An 11,501-nucleotide genomic window follows, 5' to 3' on the forward strand; every position below is an offset into this window, starting at 1 on the left:
TTTCTCCCTTTTTTCCACTGCCTCCTCAACTCTTGAAGACTATTCCTCTCTTTCTGAGTTGAAGAAAATGTTTTTGTTTGCTGCTTTAAAGATCATTGGGCTTCGAATCCGAAAATGATAGCATAAATGGAATTCGAAACGATAGAGGTTTTTGTTGGTCTGGTCTCGTGTGTGTCATAGGTCATAGTTAAAACGACCTATGCTAACCATTACCTCCATTACAATCACATTGATTTTTCAGTCAGTATTTACTGCGTATTCTTTTGGAAACGTACAGTCTGTTTAAAATAGTACATTCTAAGTGAAAGTTGTCGCAAAATGAAGCGAGCAAAACCTATAACAAGCATTTTTAAACCCAAAGAAAAAAATTAAAATGACGAAAAGGATTGCTCTAAAAATAGAAAGTTAACGCCGTCTGAAGAAAATGAAGTACAGTCTGGAAAGCAGCATTAGTCCCATCGGACCCTTCTGAAGGTAATTTTATTTTAATTCAAAAGAAAAACTGCATAGCATAACATGAATAAAATGTTTTAAAATGAAATGAATCTAGATTATTTCTATTAGCTTGGTTCGCATTAAAAAGTAGAAAATAAAAAAGACTTCTGTTTATAATACTCGAAAATTGCTGTTGTTCTCTCACGTAGATATTTATGTAAATTCTAAAGCAGCTAATAAAATTAAAAAAAAAAAGACTTGAGAGGAGAACAGATGGTATGCATTTGAGCGAATAACTTTCTACCGCCTATATTTCTTCCCTAACTTTTTTTTATTCAAATTTTATTAACAGCTTTAGACTTAGCATAAATGTGAATACATAAAAAGCAACATATAAATAAGCCAATATGAAAAGCAATTTAATTTTTTGCGGGTTATAATTCAAGAAGTCATTTTTTTATTTTATTTCATACTTTTAGTGCAAACTATGTTAGTAAAAATAATCTTTATAGTCTGACCACCGATGAGATTGAAAGTCAAACATCCAGTTTACAGGCGGAAATGGAAGTATCTATTAGCTTTCAGGGATATCAGCTTTTGTAGATGTGTGTTAGTCTCTAAATTAAGCAGTCACACTGAAATAAATGGAACACGTTCATCAGATATTTGATTTCCCCCTGATTTGGATAGACTGGTTTCGACAAGACGTTGCTAGAAAATTTCACTTTAAATTAAATAAAGGGAAAAGAAAAAATGTTGAATTTTCCATAACATAAAAAAAAAATCTTGTTATTTGTTTCGTTTGACAAAAGTATCGGAATTGGGGCACCCCTTTCCAAAGTATTGTTACAAATCCTGTAAATAGTAATTATTGTAGTAACGTAACCTGTAAATAATTTTCCGTAATGAATATACAACCCCTTAACATATGGCTAAAGTATACAACCCCCTATTATTTTTTTCTTATTTCATTCACTGATTTTATCAATGAAAGTGTAGTTGTAGAACGTCGTAGCTTTTTCTGGAACATTTGAGAAATTTCTTTTCGGTGTCTATATAAGCCGTTAGCGATGGATAAACAGTTAGTTTCGATTGAGGATTTCGAACTGAGAGTGTGTATTTGCTCTGTTTATAGCGAGGCATTTCGCTGTGTTGTTTTCGTATTTGGAAGTAAATACGTGTGTAAACGTTGAGTTTACGGTGTTGTGTGATAATTGCTTAATTGCTGATGAATAATTTAGCAGTTGTTGACGATCTTTCCTGTACATAGTGTAAATAAATTTCCTGTGCTTTTATCAAGAACTGTGTCTTCATTTCAAGAAAGTGGAAGTCGCACCGAATCCGTTACAATTTGGCGCCCAACGTGGGGCTTCTTCTGGACTTTCTTGGAGTAAGTCTGACTTTGGACATTTTTTTCATAAAGACTTTTTGAATTTGGACTTTATTTTTATGGTGATTACTCGCGCAATGGATGAACAATTAAAACAACTTCTTGACGCAATCAACTCTGTGAAAAATGATATGGCGACTAACCAAGAACAATTAAAAAATGAATTGGCGACTAACCAAGAACAGTTAAATAGTGATTTAACTGCTAAAATTACTACAAGTCAAAATGAAATAAAAAGTGACCTAACGTCGATGAAAACCATGATGGAGAATCAACTAACCGCCATGGGAGATAAAGTTGATGCTCTGGAAGAAAAATTTGATACTGTGGAAGAGCGTATCGCCAATGTGGAAAATAAGTTGGAAGAAGAAGACAAGAAATTTACTTCATTTAAGGAAGAAATAATTAAAGATATGGAACGGAGATTGGCGACCGCGGAAAGCAGTTCTGTACAGTTTGGCGCTCCCACATCTGTTGCTCGACCGTCCATTAAACTGGCCACATTTGATGGGAAAAGTTCGTGGCAGGTATACAAGACCCAATTCATGATAGTGGCGGAAGCGAACGGATGGGACTCTGCTACCAAGGCCTGCCATCTTGCAGCATCCCTGAGAGGTGACGCAGCGGACATTCTCCAGACCCTTCCGGACAGCCAGCGCCTGGATTTCGCCGCCCTCACATCTGCGTTGGAGCTTCGCTTCGGTGAGAAGTGCCAGAAAGATTTCAGCCGACTCCAGTTGAAGTCCCGTTTCCAGAAAACCGGGGAAACCCTGCAAGAGCTAGCGGCGGACGTCGAGAGACTGTCTCATCTTGCTTTTTGCGACTGTCCTGCGGATGTTCGAGACAACCTGGCACTCAACTACTACATCGACGGGGTTCGAGATCCGGAAATCCAGAAAGCTCTACGGATGGCGGATGTCAAAGACCTGAATTCTGCCGTTGTGTATGCGATGAGATACGAGGCCGCCCAAGAAGCAACCCGTGTGGATCGCCATCTAATCCGGACTCAGGAAGCTGATGAGTCTGATTCCAGGTCGTCCCACCTCGCTGAACTTGAGAGACAACTCGGTGACTTGACAAGACATTTGAGCAGCATAACAGCCCAAAAGAAACAAGAGCAGAAGTGCTGGAAATGCGGTAGTGAAGGACACCTGCGAAGGAGTTGTCCGGCTCGCCAAGCTACGCGAGGGAAGGAAATCACCACCACCAGAGCTCTGCAGATTTCCTCTTCTAGTAGTGGCAGTGATGGACTTTTCATTTACGCCCATGTAAATGGGAATCCTTGCAAACTGATTGTCGACACTGGAGCCAATGTGACAATCGTTAGGACAGATGTGGCTCGTGAATTTGGATTGAAACTGCTGTGGACATCGCCACGCGTAAGTCTCCAGACTGTGATAGGTGACAAAATCGAGATTGACGGTAAAGTGGACTTGGAAATTGTGTTTGGAAATGCCACTTACCATCATACGGCATTCGTTGCTGCTATCACAGACCCCTTCATTCTCGGATTGGACTTTTTAAAGAAGTATGATTTCAACCTCGACTTCAAGACTAATGAGCTGCACTCGATGAGAGAAGACATAGCCGTTTTCCCCGCAGAAAGTGATGTAAAATCCGCTCATCAAATAATAGCCCAAACAGATTTATCGATTCCCTCAAGGTCAGAATCATTAATACCTGGCTCCATTGAAGAAAGCAATAGTTTTCGATTTGGACTCATTGAATACCCCAACTTAAGCAATAGCCCAAAAGGAGTGCTGGTAGCATCTACGCTTGTGGACCTTTCTAAGGATGTAATTCCTGTGAGAGTCGCCAACGTGAGTGAAAGGCCAAGGAATATCCGGAAAGGTGAAGTGTTAGCAACTTGTACTCCAGTAAACTGCATCATTAGAATAATCAATTCCCCCGAGACTGTGTCTTCTGAGTCCTTGACATCGAAGTTAATTGGGAGTGCACCCTTATCGAAGGATCAAAGAACTGCTGCGGAACAATTGGTGGACGACTTCAAGCATCTGTTTTCATCTACATCGGAGGATGTTGGCCGTACGAATTTAACGCAGCATAGGATTGACACTGGAGAACACCCCCCTATTAAACAGCATCCAAGACGACTACCGTTCGCTAAGAAGGAAGAGGTTGAAACCCTCCTGAAAGAGATGAAGGAGAATGATGTAATCGAACCGTCATCCAGTCCTTGGGCCTCTCCCATCGTCTTGGTCCGAAAGAAAGATGGCTCCACCAGATTTTGTGTCGATTACCGACGCCTGAATGAAATCACCAAGAAAGACAGTTACCCTCTTCCACGGATAGACGACACCTTGGACACTCTTTCCGGACACAAGTGGTTTTCGACCCTGGACTTGAAGAGCGGCTACTGGCAGGTTGAGATACACCCTGAGGACCGAGAGAAGACAGCGTTTACAACTGGACAAGGCTTATGGCAGTTTAAAGTGATGCCCTTCGGCCTCTGCAATGCACCAGCTACGTTCGAGCGTCTTATGGAGACAGTGTTAAGAGGACTCTCTTACGAATCCTGTCTGGTCTACTTAGACGATATCATCATCGTGGGACGCAGCTTCGAAGAACATCTGGCAAATCTTAGGAAGGTGCTGCAAAAGCTTAAGGAAGCCAATCTGAAGTTAAGCCCGTCCAAATGTAATTTGTTCCGCCGGGAAGTGAACTACCTTGGTCACATCATCTCTTCTGAGGGTGTACAAACCGATCCAGAGAAGGTATCTGCGGTCAGGAGTTGGAGTCGTCCCGAAAACATCCATCAGTTGCGAAGTTTCCTGGGGCTCTGCACGTACTACAGGAAGTTTGTGAAGGGTTTTTCCAACATTGCACGACCTTTGCATAAGCTGACGGAGAGCAAGCAAAAGTTTGAATGGTCCAAAGAATGCGAAGATGCATTTCTACGACTGAAGGAGGCTTTAACATCAACGCCTATCCTCGCCTATCCTCAGCCTGAAAAATCCTTCATCCTGGACACTGATGCGAGCAACGAGGGAATTGGAGCTGTTTTATCCCAAGAAATTGACGGAAATGAACATGTCATCGCTTACTTTAGCAAATGCTTATCAAAGTCGGAGCGAAATTACTGCGTCACCAGAAAGGAGTTACTGGCCATAGTGAAAGCTGTAGAACACTTCCATCATTACCTCTATGGCCGAAAATTTCTGCTTCGGACAGATCATGCCTCGTTAACTTGGCTTTTGAACTTCAAGAATCCAGAAGGCCAGATAGCCAGGTGGATACAGCGGCTCCAGGAATATGACATGGAGATCAAGCACCGAAAAGGGTTGTCTCACGGTAATGCAGACGCTTTATCAAGGAGACCCTGTCCTGAGAACTGCCACTATTGTTCCCGAATCGAGAAACAGTATGGAACGACTAGCCCTACCGCCTATCAGGTGACAGTGACTCCAACATCATCAGAACCTGATCCATGGAGTGATGACCAAGTTCGAAAAGATCAACTTGAAGACCCCGACATAAAACCAATTTTAGAGTTCATGGAAAGTGACAGTCGACGCCCTAGCTGGCAGGACGTTTCCATCTTCAGTCCTGCAACAAAAAGATACTGGGCTTTATGGAACTCACTCCATTTACGGAACGGCGTGCTACACCGGAAATGGGAATCTGACGACGGCAAGACATCTAGGTGGCAGTTACTACTTCCTCGATCCAGGATTTCAGATGTTCTGAAAGAAATACATAGTAGTGCGACTGGAGGACATTTTGGTGTCTTGAAAACCCTCAATAAAGTTCGGGAGCGCTTCTTCTGGAGCAAGGCGAAGGATGACGTGGAGAAGTGGTGCCATTCTTGTGACGCCTGTGCTGCTCGTAAAGGACCGAAGAAGAGAAGCAGAGGGAAGCTACATCTGTACAACGTTGGAGCTCCTTTCGAACGAATTGGGATCGACATCCTGGGTCCTCTACCAAGAACTGCTGATGGGAACAAATACATTCTTGTTTCCATCGACTACTTCACCAAATGGCCGAAGCATATCCCATTCCAGATCAAGAGGCTACCACCGTAGCAGAGACTCTAGTCCAACATTGGATCTCGAGATATGGAACACCTTTGCAGATTCATTCCGATCAAGGGAGGAATTTCATCTCTGCTGTGTTTAAGGGCCTATGTCAAATTCTCGGAATTGAGAAAACTAGGACAACACCACTACACCCACAATCGGACGGCATGGTGGAGAGATTTAACCGCACAATCCTGAATAATCTCTCGCTTATGGTATCCAGAAATCAACAGGATTGGGACAAGAAGCTACCTTTGTTCCTGCTGGCCTACCGCAGTGCTGTCCACGAGACTACCGGATATGCCCCATCTCAGATGCTCTTCGGACGAGAGCTAAGGCTACCTTGTGATCTCGTCTTCGGTCGTCCTCCGGATGCGCCTGCATCGCCTGAGGAGTACATCCAGGATCTCCAGGCCCGGTTGGAAGACGTTCATAACTTCGCACGAGAGCGAATCAACATCGCGGCGGAGAAGATGAAGACCCGATACGACACAAGGTCTACTGGACATGAATTCAACGAAGGCGACAAGGTTTGGTTATGGAATCCCATCCGACGGAAAGGTCTGTCACCCAAATTGCAGTCGCATTGGGATGGACCCTACAAAGTCCTTAACCGACTAAATGACGTCGTAGTGAGGATCCAAAAATCACCTAATGCAAAACCTAGGGTTGTACATTATGATCGGTTAGCCCCATACTATGGCCATAGTTCATGAGTATTACGTAAACAACCATGGTTGATAACATAAAAGTTGTAGATAATTAATTTTTGCTTTTAATGTTTAGTAATATTTCTTGTTATTATTGTGTTTCCTTTGCACTATTGGTTATTATTTAATGTGTGTAATTGTGAACTTGTGATAGAAGTTTGGCACCCTTTCTGGGGATTGTACTGCCCGGGACGTGCAGTCCTTAGGAAGGGGGCAATGTTACAAATCCTGTAAATAGTAATTATTGTAGTAACGTAACCTGTAAATAATTTCCCGTAATGAATATACAACCCCTTAACATATGGCTAAAGTATACAACCCCCTATTCTTTTTTTCTTATTTCATTCACTGATTTTATCAATGAAAGTGTAGTTGTAGAACGTTGTAGCTTTTTCTGGAATATTTGAGATTTCTTTTCGGTGTATATAAGCCGTTAGCGATGGATAAACAGTTAGTTTCGATTGAGGATTTCGAACTGAGAGTGTGTATTTGCTCTGTTTATAGCGAGGCATTTCGCTGTGTTGTTTTCGTATTTGGAAGTAAATACGTGTGTAAACGTTGAGTTTACGGTGTTGTGTGATAATTGCTTAATTGCTGATGAATAATTTAGCAGTTGTTGACGATCTTTCCTGTACATAGTGTAAATAAATTTCCTGTGCTGTTATCAAGAACTGTGTCTTCATTTCAAGAAAGTGGAAGTCGCACCGAATCCGTTACAGTATGTAAGATTCACCTCCCTCTTATTTTTTTTAATACTAAAAAAATATATATATATATATATATATATATATATATATATATATATATAGAAGTAACCCCCCCCCCCCCAAAGTCGGGTCTAGCTACGCCTCTGAATTTGAAGCTATTTTTTAAGAATCGGTGTTCTTCCCGAAAAATCACCGAAACTGAAATTTTAAAACCGCAATTTTGGGTTACCTTTGTTGACGTTACAAGAGGGAGGGAGATTCAATCGTCTCCCATCGAATGATTTCGAAATATAAGTTTAAAACGCAAATTTCGGCCATCTTTGGTGACGGTAGGGGATCTGGCGGCTATCCTCCGGTAATTTCTCGGCACTATTTTTTCAGAAACCCGTTTTTGGCTAAATTTGAAAACAATAGGGGAAACGTGAAAATATTCCGAACCAAAATATTTTTCGGAACTGAAATCCATTATAGGTTATTTTTGGGAAGGAAGGATTTTGGGACTCTTTAGCGGATATTTCTAAAATCGCAATTTTATATTATCTTTGGTGACGTTAACAAAACTGGGAAGCTTCTACGGATCTTTCGAATATTTTTCAACATTAATGTCTGAAAAATATAACTATAGACTTTTGTCCACCTCACCTCGACGATTGATGGATATGTCCTAGCCTCTGTGAAAAGTTACATAAGCCAGGCAGTTCTTCTCCGAAATTCTTTAGAAATATAAGTCCCAAAATCGTATTTTAAGCACTGTTTGATAACGATGGGACTAAGAGCGGGCGGGGGTTCAGAGTGCCCTCACGAACTGTGTTTTTGAAACTGAAGTCGATTTCAGGCTAGTTAGGCAGGAAGCTGTGCCTCAACGGAACCGTCTAAAAACGAAATTTTCAGGTATAAAGATTGCGTTGGAGAAAAGGGGGATCCGGGGTCTTTCCCCCAAAAGTTCTTAAAACTGATGTTTGAAAAACGCAATTTTAGTTTGTTTTTCAATACGTTAAGTGAGAGGGGGTGGAATTAGGGGGCTTCTCTAAAGACGCTAATTAAGACTGTCTTTAGTAGTAATGTTTGTGAATGGATTTCGGGGTCCTCCACTGCAAAAATTTCGAAAAATGCCAAAGAAATTTTATATGACGTTTGATGATAGGAAGGGCTGTCATCTGAAAACACGTTTTGGATTTTGGAGTCAACATTTTAAGGCGATGTTTGATTAAGTTAAGGTGCAAGAGGTGGATCAGAGACTTAATTGGGTCCTTAAGATCGATGGTTCAACCAGCGAAATTTTCCGAAAGTAAAGTCCTAGAAACGCAATTTTAAGCTTTCTTTAGTTTCGTCAAGGAGGTCATGGCATCCTTTTGGATCTTCATTTTGGAGCTACATTTAAATTTGCTTCCGGGGGCAAGGGTCCCTGTCCTCCTACCTGATCTGAAACCGGGCAGTTCATTCAAGATTGTAATCAGAAAAATTGTCGTAAAGGGGGAAAAGTTCAACATTTTAGTTCGTCATTCATATATGTTACTCTGATGGGAGTCACAATTTTCCACTTCCTCTCCACGCATCCACGATTGTTAAGCACAGAGTTTGTTATATAGTTTGTTGTTTGAAATACTTGAGAGAGTATCTAATCAGTATAGCTTTTTTTTAATAAATAAAATATGTCTTCAGTGTTTAGGTCTATAAAAGCTTTGGGGGCAAACATTAGTGGCCGCCTTCCGTGCTCCTTTTATACGGCACCAATTCATGCTTCAGAAGGGGGTCTTTCCCCTCCCCTGTATCCATGTCTGATAACCGATTCTGTCTCAAACTTTGCAACCAAATGAAGCATGTGTGTTAAGAGTAGATATTAATAGACAATAAGCCAACACAATGTTCCCTAACATTCTATTTCTCTTAAACTATGCTATGCTGTCGGGAAATCTACACATACTTTGACAATTGAACATTTAAAAATCAGCATATTCATTTCACTTATTATAAGCTATCTTGTGAGAAATTCTTGCGGAATTTTGCTTGAGTATAAGAACTATATAATGCGGCCTGCGGCCGCCCCTTGCTTTGGCCGCCCTTGTGCGGCGGACACTCTGCACACCTGCTAGGATCGGCCCTGTCGATTTTCTATCTACACTATAAAACATTTTTCTTAAAATAACAAAAAAAAATTTCCCCTGCATTTCTCTTTTTCTAGTGACAAACTCTTTCATTTGTCATTTTTCTGTTATTTGATTCTGCCAGTATTCAATTTTCTGTGAATGGTACAATGGAATGAATTAAACGTTAGGTTAATCACAAAATAAATGCTGTAATTTCATACACACACAAATCATTATACTTGAAACAAAACCCTGTGCAAAAATTTAAATATTAAAAGTAAAAAGATTTTATTTTCAAAAAATATTTAAAGAGTTATGTCAAGTATTGACTTTCCGTTTCACTAAAAATTTAGTTCTTTAAAATAATGTACAGGGTGTCTATAAAAGAACTCCGGGGTTAAAAAAATTAATATTTTTTAAACTATAAAAGATAGCGAAATTTGATCAATTCCTTTGAAACAAGCAGCTCAAAGAGTTTTACTCATACCAATTGGGAATGTTTCAACAGTTGGCAGCGCTGCGGAGCGTTGACCTTGAAATGACGTAGCGGCTGCGGCAGGCAGTCAGTGTCGTCTGGACTGCCGCGCTATGGCGACGCCTCAACAAAAGGCTCAATGTGTTATTTGGCTCATAGAAACTAATTCTGTTGTTACTGTACAAAGAAAATTTCGACGTAGCTATGGTGTTGACCCGCCTACAGACAAAACAATTCGTCAGTGGTTAAGTGCGTTCAAGGAAACAGGAAGTGTTTTGAAGCAAAAGTCGTCGGGTAGGCCGCGTGTGTCTCAAGAGAATGTGGACAGAATCCGAGCTTCATGCACTCGAAGCCCTAATAAATCGGTAACAAGACGCAGTCTGGAGTTGGGGTTACCAAGATCAACAGTCCATAAGGTCATTCATAAAAGACTTCGTTTAACTGCCTACAAGATTCAACTTTTACACCATATGAAACCGGCAGACAAGGTTAAGAGATTCGACATTTCTGTTTCCATGCTGGATAAAATTGATGAAGATAATGATTTTTTAAAAAGTGTGGTTTTTAGTGATGAAGCTACTTTTCATGTGAACGGAACTGTAAACAGGCATAATTGCAGAATTTGGGGTTCAGAGCCGCCCCATGAGTTTATTGAGTACGAACGTGACACGCCCAAAGTGAATGTTTGGTGTGCTCTTATGCATGACAGAGTCATAGGTCCCTTCATTTTTGCCGAAAGGAATATCAATGGTGATGTCTATTGTGACATGTTAGAGGAGTATGTTTATCCTCAGTTGGATGACATTGAGGCGGAGAAAGGTTTAGTTTACTTCCAACAAGATGGGGCGCCGCCACACTTCAGTTTGCGTGTGCGTGAGTCACTGGACGCTCGTTTGGGAAACAGGTGGATTGGAAGGGAAGGACCTATTCCATGGCCACCAAGGAGCCCTGATATGACTCCGTTGGACTTTTTCTTCTGGGGGCATATCAAGAATCTTGTGTATGCGGAAAAAATTCGAAATGTTCGCCATCTCAGGGAACGAATAGTGAATTGCGTGGCGTCCGTTCCCCCAGACATGCTCGCCAGGACATGGGAAGAGGTAGAATACCGTTTCGACGTGTGCCGTGCCACTAACGGAGCTCACATTGAACTTTACTAAGTTGTTAAAAAATCTTGAAAATGTAATCTTTCTAATCATGTATAAAACATGTATGTACGTTTTTTACTTTATTAAAATATTTTGTCTTAAAACCCCGGAGTTCTTTTATAGACACCCTGTATAATACAGATATAGTTAACTATTCTAAAATTATTGCATTTATTACTCAAAGTTTTTTTAAATTAACAACTGGAGAGAGAACTTACCTAACATACATCTCTACTTCGAGCATCCATGACTGACCAAAACTTTTTGTATCAACTTGAGATGAATCAATTTAATCAAATAGTATCAGCAGAAAAATTGATGAATTTGAATATGACACCAATTATCCCTGCTGATACTGCTCGATATTCTCTTCGTCGTACATTGTCTGGGGTGGCATGGAAAAACATACATGAAAAATATGATATTTTTATTTGCAGAATATGTCAAATAAAATACTATTAAAAACAGGTTGGCGTTATCATTTAATAATATACCTGATAGAGAGTACCGCA

General features: G+C 40.7%; 1 protein-coding gene across 1 annotated transcript; it reads left to right on the forward strand.

The window, feature by feature from the left end:
• The first annotated feature begins 9,954 nt into the window (after positions 1-9,954).
• On the forward strand, positions 9,955-11,001 carry LOC129228509 (histone-lysine N-methyltransferase SETMAR-like). The gene has a single exon (XM_054863189.1). It carries the CDS (start codon positions 9,955-9,957, stop codon positions 10,999-11,001), a length of 1,047 nt encoding a protein of 348 aa, XP_054719164.1.
• The last annotated feature ends 500 nt before the right edge of the window (positions 11,002-11,501 follow it).

The sequence above is a fragment of the Uloborus diversus genome, chromosome 8 (assembly GCF_026930045.1).
Source record: "Uloborus diversus isolate 005 chromosome 8, Udiv.v.3.1, whole genome shotgun sequence".
NCBI classification, from domain to species: domain Eukaryota; kingdom Metazoa; phylum Arthropoda; class Arachnida; order Araneae; family Uloboridae; genus Uloborus; species Uloborus diversus.